General features: G+C 36.6%; 2 protein-coding genes across 11 annotated transcripts in view; one reads left to right on the top strand and one right to left on the bottom strand.

The window, feature by feature from the left end:
* The window catches only part of CCPG1 (cell cycle progression 1), a 20,894-nt gene extending 11,484 nt beyond the window's left edge, over positions 1 to 9,410 (top strand). For all 9 annotated transcript variants that reach the window (XM_040569936.1, XM_040569931.1, XM_040569940.1 and 6 more), the window contains 4 exons: positions 399 to 653; positions 4,147 to 4,256; positions 5,304 to 6,709; positions 8,659 to 9,410. In XM_040569936.1, coding sequence (XP_040425870.1) covers positions 399 to 653; positions 4,147 to 4,256; positions 5,304 to 6,709; positions 8,659 to 8,839 — 1,952 coding nt within the window. In that variant the 3' untranslated portion in view covers positions 8,840 to 9,410. The remainder of the gene's footprint in view (positions 1 to 398; positions 654 to 4,146; positions 4,257 to 5,303; positions 6,710 to 8,658) is intronic.
* PIGB (phosphatidylinositol glycan anchor biosynthesis class B) lies at positions 9,402 to 18,433 on the bottom strand. Of its 2 annotated transcripts, XM_040569941.1 has the most exons (12): positions 18,109 to 18,433; positions 17,896 to 18,031; positions 17,630 to 17,747; positions 17,216 to 17,320; positions 16,916 to 17,046; positions 16,183 to 16,323; positions 15,700 to 15,751; positions 15,064 to 15,275; positions 13,821 to 13,885; positions 11,386 to 11,596; positions 10,466 to 10,646; positions 9,402 to 9,887 (listed from the first exon to the last, which is right to left on the bottom strand). In XM_040569941.1, the coding sequence occupies exons 1-12, from the start codon at positions 18,431 to 18,433 to the stop codon at positions 9,768 to 9,770; spliced, it is 1,797 nt and encodes a 598-aa protein (XP_040425875.1). In that variant the 3' UTR covers positions 9,402 to 9,767. The 2 variants fall into 2 exon arrangements, with proteins under 2 accessions (XP_040425875.1, XP_040425876.1); XM_040569942.1 differs by lacking the exon at positions 17,216 to 17,320.

Genomic DNA, 18,433 nt, shown 5'->3' with positions numbered 1-18,433 from the left:
ATGAAATAGTTGAGTCTGAATATCTCTAAGCAAGGGAAATCTGAGTTCTTAACTTTTCTACTACGCAAGAATTTGCAGAGGCAGTACATGTGGATATTTTAAAGAAGTGGCAATGTCTGAAAGAAATGCTTTCTAGTGGGTGAATTACAAGGTATGGGCAAGTGTCAGACAGTTTTTCCTGGTAATGTTAATTAATGTTAAAAATGAATTTTTAACTTTAATTTTCTGTATATAATATCAGGTGTAAACTGTCACATAAAGAATTTTTTTTTCTTATGAATGTTCTCTGAGATGAATGTCCAATACGTTTTTGTGTGAATAAGATGAATTTTTATACTTGAATTATTTTTAAAACACCAATTAATGCATTTTAAAGACTGTTCTATGTTGTTTTCCAGTTTTTTCATCTCAGGCTAGCAATGATGAATCAAGTAGCGATGAAACTAGCAATCAGACCAGTCCCACAGTGCGAAGACGTCGGGCTAAGAAGCGGCTGATCTCTAGCTCCGAGGCTGAGAGTGGATCCCCTGCTGACCCAGAGTCCAAACCTCCCAGAGAAGAGCAGCACAAGCGCCAGTTCGGTAGCGGTCTGAATAGATGCATCATACTAGCTTTGGTGATTGCCATCAGCATGGGCTTTGGACACTTCTATGGTGAGTTTATAGAAAGTAAAATACATAGAACCAAGAGTGTGCATACATAACAAATACCATTTTATTTTGAACCTAATTTTTCTCATTCTATGCAAAAAATCTAAACCTGGAACCTACAACTGAGATGAATTAACAGCTAATGTGTGGAAAATAGAGAGGCCCTTCAGCAATGCAACTGTATTTAATGTAATTACATTAAAATTAAAGCAAATGAAAATAAATTGAATGTTGTTCACTCTTTCAGGTAGATCTTTCTTCATTTTCTCATACTGCAGTATCTGCACTTCATTTTTCACACCTTTTTCTTTTGAAGTAGATTTATGGTAGCGCTTATCATTCCCACTAGTGTTCAGAAAGTCATTTCAGGCTTTTGTCCCATTTGTATTTGTCTGGTAAATGTCAAAGCAAAGCATGTTTTTTTTACAGGAGTTCACAGTATCAATATTTTTCTCTCTCTAGTGGAGAAAAATAAGCTGTATGTGTCCTTGCAATTCTAGAGTGACTTAAGGAGTCCACAATAGCAGCAGTTTTTCTGTGTTCAGTGCTTTGCCCAAAGTTGAACATTACAGATTGTTGCTACATTTAACAAATTAGAAGAACTCATTACTGATCTAAATCTATGGAGTGCAATCCTGACCATGTAAGATGTGTGTGATATGATAAAAAGAGAGAGCGTTTATTTCTTAGTAGTCATTTTTCATGAGTAGTTGTTGGTTGCGTATGAAATGTGCCTTAGTAAGAAGGCTTGTGATTCAGTTTAGGACTGGGAATATGACTGTAACTGGATTTGATTTTGACTAATTGTTAGGAGTCTGAATTTTGACACTTACTTTGAAAGGCTAATTTTCACTTGACGCAGTTTTTTTCCTTCTTAGGTAAACCTGAAGGTAAGAGTCATGAGTGATGTTGTGGGTGCTGTGCTTGCATTCAGGTTTAATTATTAAATTGTGTGCATGTATGTATGCTTACACACTCATACCTATGTATGCATAACGATATAAAACACGATAATCGAATCTTAGGAACTACTAGTGTATACAGGATTGTATGCGTGACTAATGCAGTCATGTAAAATACTTCTTATTTAGCAGTTGCAGCAAGTAATAGCAGGTATAAAAACCCACTGATAAACATTGGCATGCTAGAAGCAGAGAAGAACAGAGCGACTAGAAGGATCTCTGATAATGTTTTGCTCTGGTAACTTGAGGTTTCACTTCTGCTCATCATTTCACCAAATTTAAATTGCAGCTAATGATAAATACCATTCTTGTAAAGAATTTGCAGATGTATGAATGAGAAATATATTTTGGAAATGTACAAAGGGTGATAAATATACTAAGGAATTCAATTTAACCTGTTGAATCTTCTAAACAGAAGTTGTCATCACTGATAGTTTTTCAGCAGAGAAAGCAGCTCTGTGTGGCTTTAGTTTTTACTTCCTTGAGTGAAAGTTCTTTGGGATTATGTGGTGACTCATCTTTCCGCCACTAGAAAGGAAATCAAACCCTGCTTTCTGTTTTAGGTGTGATTTGTTTTTGTTCTTTAAAACATAGTTGCGAAGAGAAATCTATCTTCTAAAGGAGTATTCCACAGCAGTCTTTTAATACTAGGCTAGTTGACCTGTTAAGAGGATTGTAGGGTGTTACTTTTTAAGGAATAACTTTTTTTTTTTAATCAGTACCAGGATAGTGTTTTCCTTTTAGCTAGAGCTCCAGGGCTTCTTTAAGATTCATCACATCTTTTTTTTTTTTTTTTGATGATTCAGAAGACAAGTAGGATTACATTTTAATAATTGTGTTCTTATCGGTATAAAAAACTGAGTTAGCTGGCTTTGTGATGCTCTAGGAAGGAGATCTGAGAGAGGGCAAGCTTTCCAGGAACAACAGATAACTGGAAAAGCTGAAGTTAGAGAACTCTAGCCAGAAGACAGTTTCCTTGTGGACATTCAGATATTTAATTGCTTTTCTTTAATCAGAAGCCATAAAAGGAAACATTACCATAATGCTTGAGATTTGGATAGATTACTTAAAGAATCTGAAGGATGTTGTGACTTGGAGTACCAGCTGGAGACAAACCAATCAGTGAGGAATGTTACCTCATTACATGCTTTTTCCAGTGTCTTTGCTACCATTTCCGTGTTGCTGATTTGTCATTTTGCTTACTCTATCTAAATCTGTCTTGACAAGGAGAGAAATAGTTTGATTCTCGATCTGTAATTCAGGTTCCTATTAACATGACCTCCTTACACTAAATGATGATTTTTCATATTCTTAAAAGCCATGGACTAATTCAAACATATCTAAAAAACATAAATATGAAAAACAAATTTACTCTCAGTGTATTTAAATTCACTTATGCAAGGATCTTTGCTTCCTATGAATGTCCGTCAGGACTCTGTAAACTGAAAATCATTGCTGTAAAGAGGTTGCTTTCCTTTAGCTGTGTTGAACTATTGAGGTTCAACTTGGTTTAGAGTACTTTTTTTTTTTTTAAGTTCATACTTGACAATATCTTAAACAGAAATTAAGAGAGCACAAAAAAAACAACTCAGTGTAATAGTATTTATGGAATTTCTTCTCTTTAGTAATAATCATCTTAAATACAGATATAGAGGAAAAACTCTGCAACTCTGCATTGGTTTTGAAAGAAATACCTAAACCTTACTGTTGCCATTTGCTGTAGCGTCAATTCAAGAGACACCTAAAAGTGAAGACCTGAAAACTACATCATGTTTACAGAACATGTGTATAGGTGTAGGGAAGCACTAGTAAAGAAGTTTTAACTAAGAGAAAATATTGATGGCTAGTGCAATAAAGGTATTTTTTTCAGAAAAAAATAAAGCCTCAGCTTACTTCTGACAATTGAGAAGACAGGGTATTTGCTGACTCTTCAGCCTTTGCTCTTATGGATAAGAATGACAAAGACAAAACCTAGAGCTTGCTGCTTTGTGAGAAATGTTTTAAGAATTGTGTTTCTGCATGGAAATTTAAATACTGTGCCGATATTATCTTTTTTATGTAACTTTACTTAACAGTAAATGTTGTAGTTCTGAAACAGAATCTGTGGACTAATGTACTCCCTTCTGTCTATGTTGTCTTGCATGTTACTGAAAAACAACAAGAAACCTTACACATATTCATTCCTGCATAACTTTTGTGCTTTTTTTGCATATAGTGTTCCTAAAGTTGGTTTCTTTGTTCTCCTCAAATGAGACTAATGGAGAATTGATGGGTCTGTTTGAGAAATTGTTTGTTGTTGGAAGAAATAGAATCAGTATATTACAATCTGGTTTTAGCTGTGAGGAAAAGATTTTTAACTGTTTAGCTCTAACAAAATTATTAACTCTTACTAGTAAGTACTGGGCAGAAATGGCAAGGTAAGAATGCTTCTGAATTTGCAGGGAATATGAAGATGATATTTAGATTTATCTGTTCATATTTTCCTTGTAACTGCTGTAAGTGAGAATATCAAAAGAAAGTTTTTATCTTTGTAGGTACAATACAGATCCAGAAACGTCAACAGCTGGTAACAAAGACACGTGAATTAAAAGATATGAAAGATGACCTTTACCAGTGCCAACAAGAGCAAGGAGATAAAGTGGGGGTAAGTATGAGTTTAGCTAGAAGTTGTGTGATTATTCATCTGTCATTATGCATGTGTAGTTTACAGAAAGTGAAATTATCACACAAATGCATTACGTATTTATTTTTAATACATTCTTTCTGAGAATGTCACTTTTAGTTCCTCTGAATTATTGACATATTTTGTAATTTGATGAAATTTGTTAATCGTATGTGTTTAAGCATAAAGTTTTTTATGTATGCAGTCCTAGTAGTTGTGTGGGAGTTACCTGGCTCTAGAGACCATCTTCTTCCCTGTGACATAATGCCAGGTTGTCATTTGTAAAGACAGGAGAAATAGAGCTGTGATGGTAAAAACCTATTTTGGTTGAACTTACGGTTTTACAACTTTGCTTTTTAAATTATTCATGGTTATTCATTTTTCAAATATTCAACAACCCAGTTTTTTTGTTCAGCTTCAGATAATTCAGAGAGAAGACTAGGAAGTGCTTTGTGTGTGGAGTGGTTTTTTTTTTTTTATGTTGCTGATAGCAGCAGTTAAAACAATACAGGTTGTTTAATTCTAGGGTTTGTATGCTAAGAGACTGGGAGTATCCTCTTGTGTTAGCATATAGTTACATAAAAAAAAAAAATTTTTTAGCAACGAAGTTGATTCAAGATCAATTTCTCCTGCCCTAATACCCTTGCTTCTGCTCATGTATTTGTTTTTGTATGTAAATCCTGATTGCTAGACATAAACAGCATGCACACTTTTTTTCATTTCTTTTTAAGATGTATCACTTCAAGTATCCAGTTTACTATCTTTCAGCTATTTAAATCAGTAAAACACAAGGGGTGATGACCTCTGGTTGGAAGTGGGAGCCTCTCACATGGTCTGTGTTGTCAAGAAAGTGTTTGTGTGTTTATCTCAGAGATACACACACAGAGCTCTATTTTTGTATCCTGCTGCAACATGTGTCACTTCATCCAAAATGACAAGTAAACTCTTCGGGGTTTACCTTGGTCTTTTATTTTGCTAGCTAAAATTGTAACAATTCTAATCATATTACGTTTTGCTTGTTTGCCTTAGTTGCTCAAGGGAGATCTCTCCACATGTTTGACTTCTACTGAGATGGAAAAGAAATCCTTTGAACTGCACAAAAAAAGTCTTGCTGCAGAAAATCAACACTTAAGAGAATCCCTAGAGAAGGAAGAAAAAGCTTTGGCCTCACTTCAGGAAGAATTAAGAAAACTAAGACAACAAATTAGAAACTTGGAAGATAAAGGTACTAGTACTGAGTCTATTGTCATGGAAAACCAGAAACTAAGGGAACATTTGGAAGAGGAAAAGCAAAGAAATCATAACTTTCTTAGACAAAAGGAAACACTCTTTGCTGAAGCACAGATGTTAAGGAGAGAATTGGACAAAGAACGTCGTGTTACAGAAGCTCTAAAAAAAGAACTAGAACAGCTAGGTTCTCGTCAAACGCCTGACAATGTTGCCGATGATGATACATTAAGAGAAAATCAAGAAATAGAAACTCTGCGAGGAAGACTAGCAGAACTAGAAAAAAAGCTAAATTTTGAGCAACAGCGCTCTGACCTATGGGAGAAGTTGTATGTTGAAGCAAAAGATCAAACTGAAAAACAAGAAATGAATGAAAAGGGACAAAAGAAAGGTGCTAAAGGGCAAAGTAAGTCTAAAAAGAAATCAAAAGAATCATTTTTTGGCTCAGTTAAAGAAACTTTTGATGCTATGAAAAATTCCACCAAAGAGTTTGTTAGACACCATAAAGAAAAGATTAAGCAGGCTAAAGAAGCAGTGAAAGAAAACCTGAAAAAATTCTCTGATTCTGTGAAGTCTACATTCAGACACTTTAAAGATACCACAAAAAACATCTTTGATGAAAAGGAGAAGAAGTCAAATGATAAAAAGTACGAGGCAAACAAGAAAGCTCGAACTTTTTACCGAGAGCATAACTCTTACGAGAATCTGAAGAACATGCATTACAGGGGACCTCACATGTCAAAAGATTTCAAAGATGGAAGAAAACATGAGTTTACGACATTTGAAAAAGATGCAGGTTCAGACAAATGTCTCAACGATCCTTTGTGTAACAGAAGACATCAGTTTGTCCTAAAAGGCTGTTCTGGTATTTTTGAATGTGCTCATCAAGAATTCATTAGTCTCTTTAACAGAGTATCAGATCCTATTAGGGTAGATGAATTTAATCGGCTAATGAAAAAGTATTTGCAACAAGTCGTACATAACTTTCATCACTGGAGAGAACTAGAGAATTTCATCAATAAGTTTTTTCATAATGGGCTTTTTATACATGACCAGATGTTGTTCACTGATTTCGTTAATGATGTCAAGGATTATCTGGAAGATATGAAGGAATACCAAAGTAAGAATGAAAACGTTTTTGATGATTTGGACAAATACGTCTACAGATACTACTTTCAGTATGATAATTCACCCCAATATGGACCCAGGTTTGTTTCAATGTTTCCTGAACTGTTAATGACATGAAGTAGCCTTTGTAAAAACAACTAGTGGTGGTGTTCTAATAGATTGTTTTCTAGTCGCAGATGTATATAAAGGTCTCAGTGGTGGAAATACTAGAGTGTACCTCCCACACTAACATTCCCCTGCCCTTCTCCTCTCCTACCCTCCTAGCCCCCTTCAAAAAAAATATATATGAGGTACTACAGATCCCCTGTACATAGCACAATCAAAATTTCCACTGAGTCTTTTAGAAAACTGTAGCTGCGGGTAGGGTTACTTTAGATTGAACGTGTATGATAGCTTTTCATTTTATCAGACAGGCAATCTCACGAGAAGCGTTAACTAGGGCTTCCCTATTGTCCTTCCCTGAATTAGGTTTTCGGATGTATTTGGGCAGTCTTAAAGTCCTGTTCTGGCAGGTATCTTCCCTGCTGGCTTTCAGGAGTTTCACTACTTAGTATAGTACTGAGTTGGTCTTTATCCCCAGATCTAAGCTGCTCAAATAGCAGACTCCAGTTGAGATCCTAACCCAGACTAAAATTTGTTCAGACTTGCTTACAAATGTCCTTGGCAAGTACTGTTGCCTGCATTGCTTTCCTGTATCTAATGGTATTCTCAGGGTTTCTGCAGAGTAGTTGTGGTAGTCCGGCCCAAAGGAGCTAGAGATGATGGACTGTTTCTACTGCATAGACTTTGGTGAAGAAAATTAAGCAAGCAGCCTTAATATATAGTGTGGAACTTGCTCTTTCTGGAATACTTAAGCCACAGAAAATATATACATTTTTAATTTCATTGCTGTTACTAAATTGCTTATGTGGTCTTTTGTGCCAATGTTTATTCTGAGCAGGTAGGAAAAAATGCCGTATGTGAACTTCTTGTGCATTATAAATTAGTTGTTGTCTTTGAAGACATAATGGAACTTTTCCCTCTGGTATTCAGCACAACACATGTTGAATAGTTAGACTGAGGTGCAGTTCTTCAGTTGCGTTTATCTTTTGGATTTGTATTATTTACTATTTCATGGGTTTATTGTGGCAGGAGGTCTGAATATTATTTTGGAGTTACTAAGTGCTATGTGAGGTTGGACCTTCTCTTAGTGAAGGCTGAACTGTCAGGATGATTCTATCAGTTACCAAGTAGCCTTTTCAAATGTGTTGTTTTGGTTGCTATATGACTTTAGTTGTTTTTATTTATAGTTCAAGTACTTTTTACTAATGTATTATTAATTTTTAATTAAGCAGTTTATTTTTAAGCACTTCAGTTTGCAGAGAAGCAAAACTTCAAATACATTTACTGATTGTGTCATACAGAATTTTGTATGATCCTGCGGATGAAAATAGCCTTAGCTCAGTTTAGCAGAAGCCTAGACTCTAGTAATAGAATAATAGCATACAGTGTAATGGCACTCTGTGCATCACAAACGGCAATAGGTGAGCAGCTGTTTTTTGTCAGCACCACTCCTCCCCATATAATTGTATTTATTATACTTGTACACTGGAGAACCTTTAAAGTACCTATTTTTAGGCATTGGGGTTTATAAAGTTTTGATTACTTTTATAGAGCAGAATATAATAGAATAGCTGAAAAACAGATTGAGATCTCCACTCAAGCATCACAGTAGGGATACTCAAAACAGCTATTCACCTGGCTTTATTATACAAAGAAATATAGGAAACCAGCTGCAAAGCAGTTTCATTTTTAGAAAGAATTTCTTTTAAGTATACCTACCATCTTAGTGATGGTTTAAAAACAAACAAAAACAGCAACAAAAAATCCTGCATGTTTTTCTTGCAAGAGAAAGGACTACTTAATACTAATTTTTTCAGCTAACCTCAGCATGCTAAAAGCTGTTCTTGATAATGTAATTGTATTTCAAAATGCTTTTCGAGAAGTGCTTTCATACGCGTTGTAATAAGTTTTTGTTTACTCCTTGCAGTCGACCTAAAAGGCCTTCTTTTACACAAAATGAAAATACCAGATATGAAAAACAAGCTCAGAAGTACCACCATCGTAATAAAAGAGAAGGTAAATGGCATAAACATGGTCGCACTAATGGAAGACACATGGCAAATCTTGAAATAGAATTGGGGCAATTACCCTTTGATCCAAAATACTAAGTAATTTATGGAAAAAAATGAGATTAGATTTAATAAATGACCTCCTCTCTGGAAACTAATTGTTTTTCAAGAAAGCAGCAAGATGCAAGTTTTTCTCTAAATAATTTGTTTCTTACAAATTGTTAAAAGGCACAAGTCAAGCTTTCTAATATGCATATTTGGTATTGTTGCTTTAACTGTTCTACAGAAGTGATGAGAGTTTGGGTGCCAGCGGTATTGTTACAGAAACTAGGCATGCAATGACTTGTATATGAAAAATATGCTTAATTGCATTCCATTAGTGTAGTTCAAGCTTGAGTCATGCATAATGTATCAATAATTAACTCCAGTGTTTGATATACTAACTTCATCTCATCCTTCAAAAAAAAAAAGTCTACATTATGGTAGTGTACTTGTTAGTGTGTTGTAATCTTACACTTGCTTCTTGTCTTTGGGGGGGTGGTTCAAGAGCCTGTTGAATTGTGAAAAATTTGCTGTGCTGCATTCTAATCAGCTTGCTGATTTAAGCACTTGAAATATCTTGCATATCTGCATATTGTGGAAGAAAAATAAAGAGACGGTGTGGGTAAAAGAGTTTATTTATAAAAAAAAAATAGCATAGCCGTACAGTTCTATAAATTGGTCCAGTCTTGTCTGATTTCTTGTTTAAAGTAGTCATATGGTAGCTTTGGTCTTCCTGATGTTCTCTAGTGTTGTAAGAGATCAGTGCCCCCACCCTGACATAGTGCCACTGAAGTTGCCTTCAGGAAGAGGTTTTTGGGTTTCAAAACAGTCAGTAGTTGCCTAATCAAACCTTCCATTTTGACTTACTCAGTTACAGACTCACTACTCTCTCCTTTCTGCAGTAAAAGATCTTCTAAGCATATTATTGCTATGGAAAACTGATCTCATTAGGTCATTAGTCTAGAAACTTATCTTCAGGTATGACTCATTTCAGTCCTTTTCTGTAGACGTAGATATGGCTTCCAACTCGTCCTTGAGGTACGTGAGTGTGAAAGATGGTGGCTGTTTTCTCATAGCCCTTTAAAGCTAGAAATGATGATATTTCCTGTAAATGAACATACATTAGTTTCCACACTCAAAAACCGTATTTTAGAGCTTCAGAACAGTGTTTCAAAATCTTCTGGAAACCATCAATTCAATAATCCCCTGGAAGTTTTTTGTTCCTTATTTAAGAAAGACTGCTACAGAGGGGGAGAGAGCTATTCTGTTTGATCTTATTTGGAGTGTATCTTCATCAGATGCTGTTGTTTGAGTACATGGCCCTCATAAAAGAATTGAGGGGAAGAGGTACGCTGACTAAAGGCATTTTTGTTTGTCACTGTTTCTTACTTAAAAGTGTATGATTCTGGGAACAGACATTTATTTTAACATGGCATGAGGAAAATTCTTTCAGAAAACTTTACTTTATGGCATGCAGAATTCATATGGAGGGCATGTGCAAATGTTAAGTGTGTATCGGCAGGATGGCATCTATACTGTATTATGGACTAGGGGGTTCAATTTTCATTTAAGTGTTTTAAAAAACTACAGACAATACTTTTAAAAAATCTCAATCATAATTCTCTCAATTTGTCCTGTAACTTGACATCAAAACTAGTTTGTTTCATCTTGCAGTTACCATACCTGTTCTAGCACACTGAAGAAAATCAAGTGACTAGGTAATAATGTATCATTGTAAAACTCCTTATTAAGCCAGCCAAGTGGATTGGAGTAAAACACATCTGCTTCATCAATATAGCTTTCATTTCCAGTTAGGTCTGGGGGACATTGAAGGAATCTCATTTTTAGAGGACAGTGAACATGGCTAGGGAGAAAAATAAAACAAACTTCAGAATAAACTGACCAAGATGTGAAATGACTAGAATACCTCAGTCAAAACAAATTGAGTAATTAGGTTTCTTCCCCCTCCACGGCCAATGTTTTCTTCCCTTCTATACTTCATATGAAAGCAGAAGTAGAGAAAGTAGATTCAGCTCCAAGCTGCTGTGAGTGCTTTTAAGCAGTTCACAGAAAGCAGACTTTTCTCAATACAAACGTCATCTGCAAAACATCAGTTTCTTAAATGAAAGATAGTTTTCCACATCAGCTTCATGGTTTGTATCTGCTTCAATGTGTTGTTTATTTACCAGGATATATTACAAACTTTTTGAAATAGTGACTTCTGTCATTGTATGTTATCAATAATATTTATTTACCTTCTAGCAGCAGAAGTAAAGGTAAAATTAAAATGTTTTGACTATAACAGTGAGTCTAGTTTTGCTACAAAAGCTACCACAATTAAGCTATATGAAATACTGTCTTAAGTCTGCTGCATATCCTCATACAAAGCTATTTTACAAAAACTGAATAAAATTTAGATGCTGAATCTTATTCTGTGGTGTAAGCACAGTTAGCTTATTTTCTGTATTCATTTTTTATTAGTGGTATGAAAAACAAACTTCCTGCCTATATTTATCCAGCTCAGGCAGGTTTAGGAAAAAAAATCATAATTTCTGCTAAAATGTCTGAATTTTAATATAATAAACTGTTAGTTACTTTATTACCTGTAAAATGGAGTGGAGTGGCATGGCATCATGATGAAGACAAAAGCTTGTGACTGGTTAGAGTCGTTACAAAGTTCCTGCACGTGACTCATAACATCAAGAGTGCCTCTCTGGTGAATCAAGCCTGTATACAGGGCTGGGAGTAAGTTTGATACAAGCAGGAAGCTTGCTGCAGATTTCTTCCATGCTTTTAGGTGTTTTAAAGAATATCCTAGAGAAACATTTAAGTAAGTTTATGATAAGCAAAAACTTAATTCCGCACAGTACTTCTGAAAACTATTAGTTGAAAACAGTACTTTACTTTGATGTATTTTAATATGCTGCAGTCTTTACTGTTAAAATGGAAATTCAAAGGTTAGTCTTTGAATCCCTTGCTGTTGGATTTAACAGTGTAAATGTTAAATCCATATCTGTCCTTTGGAGTCGAGAAGTAAAACTTTGAAGCCAGTGTTTTATCTCTCTAGAGCTTAGTTTGTTTTTTTTTTTTTGTGGGGAAATAATAGTCCATTCATTACTTTGGATGAATGGTATACAGCGACTTACTGATGTGTTGTGATTCACACATCCAAGTAGAGCCAGAATAAATGATAACATGTGCTCTGGTATGATTGTAGTATTCTTTATCTCCAACATGCTAAAAGCTATAGCATTCCCTTTATACATTTGTTATGATCCTTACTGTTAGTTGTTCCTGAGCTACCATCCTTGGAGAAGCTTATTCTCCCATCTCCCATCCCTGCCTTCTCACTGCTCTTCGTGAAGAAGCTAATAATAGAAAGAAGACACATTTCTCCTGATGGGAGATAATGTGATTCATTCTTTTCAGTATCATGAGATAAAAATATTTTATGCAGCCTAGCTCTGTGACCACCTTTACAGAATCAAAAGAAACAAGTTAGAGTAGGCCTGTTTCAGAAGCCAGTAGCATAGCGCAAGTAATTTAAAGAAGTCTTCAGTCAGCCCATGTTCTAACAAATATGCGGATATCATAAAACAAAGTCTTATAATTAGTCTGATTTAAACGGGTGGAAACATTCTGTTACACGCATTTTTAACTGCTTTTGTGAAACAGCCTTAATTTATCTTTAGGTGTACTTAGAAAGGAATTGAAAATTCTGCTTTTATTTATAATGTTTTGAGCAATTTCAAGACCTCTTTGCAATCAAAACTTATCAATCAAAACTAATCAAAAGTTATCAAAACTATTTTGTCATTTTTTTCTTTACAAAAGTATCCAGATCATACTTTTCTCTTGATAAATTGAGAAAGTGACCATTTTATTATAGATATAAAAATTGAGACATTAACCAAAAAAAAAAAGTGGTCTCACTGGACATTTTCCTGCATTTAAAGTAGAACTGGTTCTTTTTAAATCTGCTATTGAACTGAACACCGAACTAACCAAAGACATTATTTATTTGATCTTTGCTGGCAACAAAACTACTGAACTAAGATTTACTTCTGTTAAGACTAGCAAAATAGGTTAAAACATTACAATTTTCATTCATCTGTTTTGAACTTGTACGTTAAAGCTATCTAGCTTCGTAAGTTCTAGAAATTTGAATCTTTCCTATATAACTTTCCAGTAGATTAGGTTTTACATTATGATTTGACTGTTTGTACAGATATTACACTAGTCTAGCTAATACCTTTGTTTCTGCAAAATACCTATTAGGCTCTTTGTTTTGTATAAATAATAAAAAATAAGAACAGGAAAAAGATAACAAGCTTTTAAAGTATTCCTTTAAAGCATTAAAAAATCTTAGTTATCAAAAACAATACGCTTTCCAGTTGAAACTGTGGACAAGGTTCTATTTAAGATGCAGTTGCGGTGATAGAAAAACTACAGTTGTCAGATGCCAATTCAGCAGTTTATGCAAGCTATCTTTAGTTCATTTTAAAGTTAACTGCATTAGTTTAGGGATGTTGTTTGTGGTTTAACAAACTTGCTGTACTATGCCTGAAGGAAAAAGCTATCACATTAACTGTTCTCGGACTGCTGTGGGAAGTAGTCAAGAGCAGACAAAAAAACTATCATCATCTCTTAGCTGATGATGCTACTCCAGATTCAGGTCTAGAAAATAATTTTAATTTCAGAACACCTGAGTTTTTTTCATACTCAAAGGCAATTGCCTGAGCATACTTTAGAGAAGTGAGTGGAGAAATATTACAAAGAAAACAACAAAATTTGCTGTAAGGGTGGCATTGCACTAAAGTTAGGAGTCACTGAGGCAATTTTTTTTCTTGTAGGAAATACTTTTATCCATGCTAAGGTTTCTTCATGTATATTTCAGTTACTTACTGTTCTTCATCCTTTTTTCTAGGCTACTTCTAAGAATCCTTTGTCAAGTACCTACATTCAGTATTAACTGTCTGTCTTTGGGTAAAAGTTATATATACAAAAGGTTGCAAGACATTTAAAACCAAATTCTTACCGCAAAAAAACATGCAAAATGGCAGTACTGGATAGATGAACCTGAATTCTTTATGGCTCAATGTACTGTAATAAAAGAGATATGGTACTATAGAGAGAAAGCTGAAAACATCAGTTCTGTTAACAAAATATGTTTAGAACATGGAGGACTATAAGAGCACTTAGACATACGTAAAAGCATGTTATCAATTTAGAGTAATCTCTTTTTAAGAATGTAACAAGAACATTCAAATTAAGATTATTTTGTCAGTTTAAACCACACGTTAATAAAAGTGCCTGGCTACTGTGATAGAGCAATGAAGTTGTCTGATTCTATGAACGATAAATACTTTACCCATTACTTTTCTGTAATAAAAGGCAAGAAAAAGGGTGGATGGTGAGCTGAGATCTAAGTACGCATTTGTATCTACCAAAGTAACATTCACCTCTGCTAATACAACTTCACTCCATTCAAGTCTTTTTTTTTTTTGGTGGTGGGGGGATTACTGCAGGATTTGTGATGGGAACCAGACAGGTTCTTACAAGACTAAGGGAGTCAAGAAAGGCCTAAAGCCAGCAGACCTACTTGAAGTTTGGGGCTGGACTGAAAGACAGGACAGTATTTGTGTCCTTGCTACTGTTTTGCTGTATGATGTTACTACTGTAGTTTGATATCGTTTACTACTTGGTATTTATTAACTTGCTGTATCTTTTCCTGCCTGAAAGTCTCTTGCTTAATCTACAGTTAACTGAAGCTTTAGAAACAGCTTACCTTCTTTCCTAGTTCTTCAAGTGATGTATCCAGCCCTGCGATAAATGTTCTTAAGAGGTGTGTATAAACTTGTGAATGAAGTAAGTTTTAGAAGTCAAAAAAAACCCTTATTGGGGATGTATTAAAGAAGCAAATAATAGAGTATTTTCGTTAACAGACATCTAGTGAACAGTTTTCTAACCAGCTCTATTATTCTTTAAACGTTTCTTAGGTGATTCAGAGTTTTTTTTTCCATTTTGCACTGAATTTCATGCCAAATTATTTTAATATTTCAGGGTCTAACTAAACACATGTATGCTAATGATGCAAATGGTAGTATTACCTTCAATTCTAGAGACTGTTGCATAATTGACTGCCTTTTCTCAAGTATTTGAATAGTTTTAGATTTTCTATCATTTAACCTGAATACCATGCTTTGTTGTAGAGAGGACATGAGCTTTGATGAAAAGAACACAACTAGTCAAAGATTGTAATTGTACTTAAGAGAAATTACCTGTATACTAACACTGTCCAGATCACTGCCATTAGAAAGATGCGATACCTTTTTGGCGCCAGCACACAGCCATGAATAAAGAAAGGCAGATGGGTACTCAAGATAATCGGTAGTCCCTGGGTCAAGTACCAGTGCCAAGGATGAGAACCATAAAATGTTCCCAAATTCTGCAGCACGTTGAATTTCAAGAAGTTCAGCTGAACCAGTACCCACTGGGATGTTCGAGGGAGGGGGGGAAAAAAGTTTAAAATCCAAATTGAAAAATCAACATCTAAATTGAATTATACAGTCATCATTAGCCTCAAGTGACATTTTCATTCATACTCACATCTTTTCTACTATCTCTTATCACAGATTTCCTGTTTTGGCAGTTACAGAAGGAAGTGTGTAAAGTTTACAGTATACCATTAAAAACTACTGATTTACTGAGAGCTCATTTGAAGTAATAGTCTGTCATTTAAAATAACTAAGAAGTCGGTGTTTAAGAATTTATGACTTCAGATATACTTACAGAAGATAGGCCAGACACAGTCTAGCCACAGAAATAACAGGATTTAGAGAAGTCCACATCATCTATCTGTGTTAAAATGGTTAGAATTAATCTTTGTCTTATAAGTTGAGTTTAAAGCTACTTACCTCACCAAAAAACACACGGTCAATTATTAAAGAGATTCCCAATGTGACCAATCTGAAAAAAAACAAAAGTTGATTGCATTGCTATTGCTTATGTATCAGATTGTACTGTTCTCCAAATTGCTGTCAAAACTTGCTGAAGTTACTCCTAAACTCTTGTAGGATTATCCATACTCATGGCCATTTTACAGTGGCCATCTGCTATCAGCCAGTATCCTTGGCATAATAGCAGGATAAGGTGGAATGATGTTAGTGTTTTTGTCCTTAGGAAATCTCTCTGTGACTCTACACAGTATACACATTCATTCACATTCATTTCAAAGAAGCATAACTCTCCTTTAAACTTTGTGTTTTTTTCTCCCCCTGTGTTTTAACAGCTTTTTTTTTTTTTTTTTTGAGTCCTCTGTCTCCGCTGCAATATGTAGTGGTAAAATCAATCTTAAGATATAGCTGCAAACAGTCAATTTAAATTCAGAAGGAACTTACCCAACTGGAATGCAGTTGTGCAGGATAAGGTCTGCTTTCCTCTGTTCTCGCAAAAAATGACTGAAGACCAAAGGTATCCATGGGATAGCAGCGGTGGGACGGATAGCAATTGCAAGTGCTATCAGTGTTAAATATTTGCAACTAGAATGAGGGAACAAAAAAAAAAAGTAAACTTATCATAAGATCTGATCAATTATTTTGCAGACAGTGATGTTTCCTCAATATAAATATTGACATGTCTCTGACCCAAAGTTCTGCATGCCCCAGATAACCGATTCTCTGAGTGCAGATACTCTGTTTTGCTTGAAAGGTTGCCTGCTACATAACTGCTTTATTAGCAATAGAGTCATTAATTAGGAGCTCATACTTGTTTTAAAATAGATAGCTGGTAAAGAAAGTTGTGACCACAAATTCATCTATGGCTGCACCCAAACAATTGTTATCTTTTCTCAAGTTACCACAACCTCTAGTCCTCTAAAGCTTAGTTTAAGGTTTTTTGCAAAGTGATACTTCAGGTAAATAACTGGAGAGTAGTCATATTGTATACCAGCTATATCACTACTTCAAAAAAAAATAAATCTAGAGGAAATACCACAGTTGCTGGTGCTACTTGCTATGTGAGTGAGGTATTTTTGGTTGCTTTAAATCCTTAGATAGAAGTCAGCATTTTAAATGGTATCTGTTGTTATCCCAAGCCAAAGATTATCAGTACTGTTAGTAGAAAGTTTCTCACCTGCTCCCCATCTTGGAACCTTTTATTGGATAGTAGTAAAGGGCAAAAATGGTAAGAAGAGTTTCCATGGTGTTTGTAAGAGTTCTGGTACAGGAATACCATGTAAACCAGGAACACAGCTGGCAGAAGTACTGAAAATAATTATGAACAAGGGGATGCACAGGGAGATGTGTTAAAACAAGTTCTGTAGCTCTAAATAACGGTGATAATTCTGAGGCTTGACTTAGCATCATTTTACCACTGTTCACACTGCAGCAGTGTTAATTAACATGCATATTTTTTTTCAAGTCTGAGACTCACCACATACTTCGCTGTTTCTGCATTTTCAAGGTGTCTCACTAATAAATAAAGCTTCACATCAGCAAAAGCTGCCAAAACTGCTTGTACCAGTCTAGGAACCCATATCTACGTAAGCAAAGACAAAACTTCACTTGCACCAATATCTGTTATATTCCAAGTTCAAAGAGTTCAAGTTCACTATTGTATTAGTCAATGACTTCTTAAACATGAAAATAGTAAGTGAATTATTGAATGTTCTCTATAACTCCCCATGATTAAAATATAACTATATGATTCTTTGGCTAGTATTTCTGCCTCAAAAAACAGTTTTCAAAAATCTTTGTCGTTCAATAACAAAAACGCATGGAATTTAGATACGATGCTTTTATGTTACACTTTAGCAGCAGATGCGTTTTTTGGCTAAGTGATACTTACCAGCAGCTGAACGTCGTCCTTACCCAGGAGCTGCAAAGCTTTGTAGATGCTCGCGAAGAGCAGCGGGTAGGAATAGCCCCGTAGGCGCTGCGCCCACTCCCAGGTGAGGTGCCCATAGCTGTGCACGTTAAGGACGCACCGTGATGGGCCGCGGCCGCAAGCCCCCGCCCGAGCCGCGCTCCTCTCGGCCGTGCCCCGCTCCGGCCGCTCTCCCTCCCGAGCGGGGGCGGCGGGGAGAGGGCTCGGTTCGCACCGCCAAAGGATATCTGAACGCCATGCGGTGCGCCACCTCCAGCGACTGCCAGTACTCGTCCGGCACGAAGCTGGTCCGCACCAGGGCGCAGTTCAGCACCCGCACAGCCACCGCCAGCGCCGTCAGGGCCGAGGTCCCGCCGGCAGCACCTGCGGAAACAACGCCCGCAAGTGAAGGGCCCGGGCCCCGCCGGGGGCCGCCTTGCCCGTCCCGCCCTCCCGCTTACCGGCGCCGGGCTGTGCGGCGGCTCCGCGGGCGGCCCCGTACAGCACCGACCGGCGCTTGCGGAGCCGCACCGCCTCCGGCCGCCGCGGCCGGCCCCGCGGCAGCAGCAGCCCGCCGGCAGCCTCCATCGGCGGGGGCGGCGCCAGGGCTGGGGCTGAGGCGGCGGCGCGGCGCTTGCGCGACCTCTGCGGCTGCGCTTCCTTCTTCCGCGCTGCCCAGCGGGGCTCCTCCCGTCCTTCAGGAGCGGGGCGGCGGCGGCACCGGCCCTTCCCTCGTCCGTGCGTGTCCGTGCCCGTGCCCGTGTCCCTCCCTGTCCCCGCCGGCAT

The sequence above is a fragment of the Cygnus olor genome, chromosome 11, assembly GCF_009769625.2.
Source record: "Cygnus olor isolate bCygOlo1 chromosome 11, bCygOlo1.pri.v2, whole genome shotgun sequence".
Lineage (NCBI taxonomy): Eukaryota > Metazoa > Chordata > Aves > Anseriformes > Anatidae > Cygnus > Cygnus olor.
The sequence above is the reverse complement of the archived record's forward strand: the minus strand, read 5'-3'. Positions and strand labels throughout refer to the sequence as shown.

What these genes read in the sequence shown, in the direction of transcription:
- PIGB (XM_040569941.1), bottom strand. Translation starts at nt 18,433, where the DNA reads ATGCCGGCGGGGACAGGGAGGGACACGGGCACGGGCACGGACACGCAC. An exon ending in CGCCGCACAGCCCGGCGCCG is followed by an intron (nt 18,032 to 18,108) that starts GTAAGCGGGAGG and finishes TTGTTTCCGCAG; the next exon opens with GTGCTGCCGGCGGGACCTCG. An exon ending in CAGAAACAGCGAAGTATGTG is followed by an intron (nt 17,047 to 17,215) that starts GTGAGTCTCAGA and finishes AATTATTTTCAG; the next exon opens with TACTTCTGCCAGCTGTGTTC.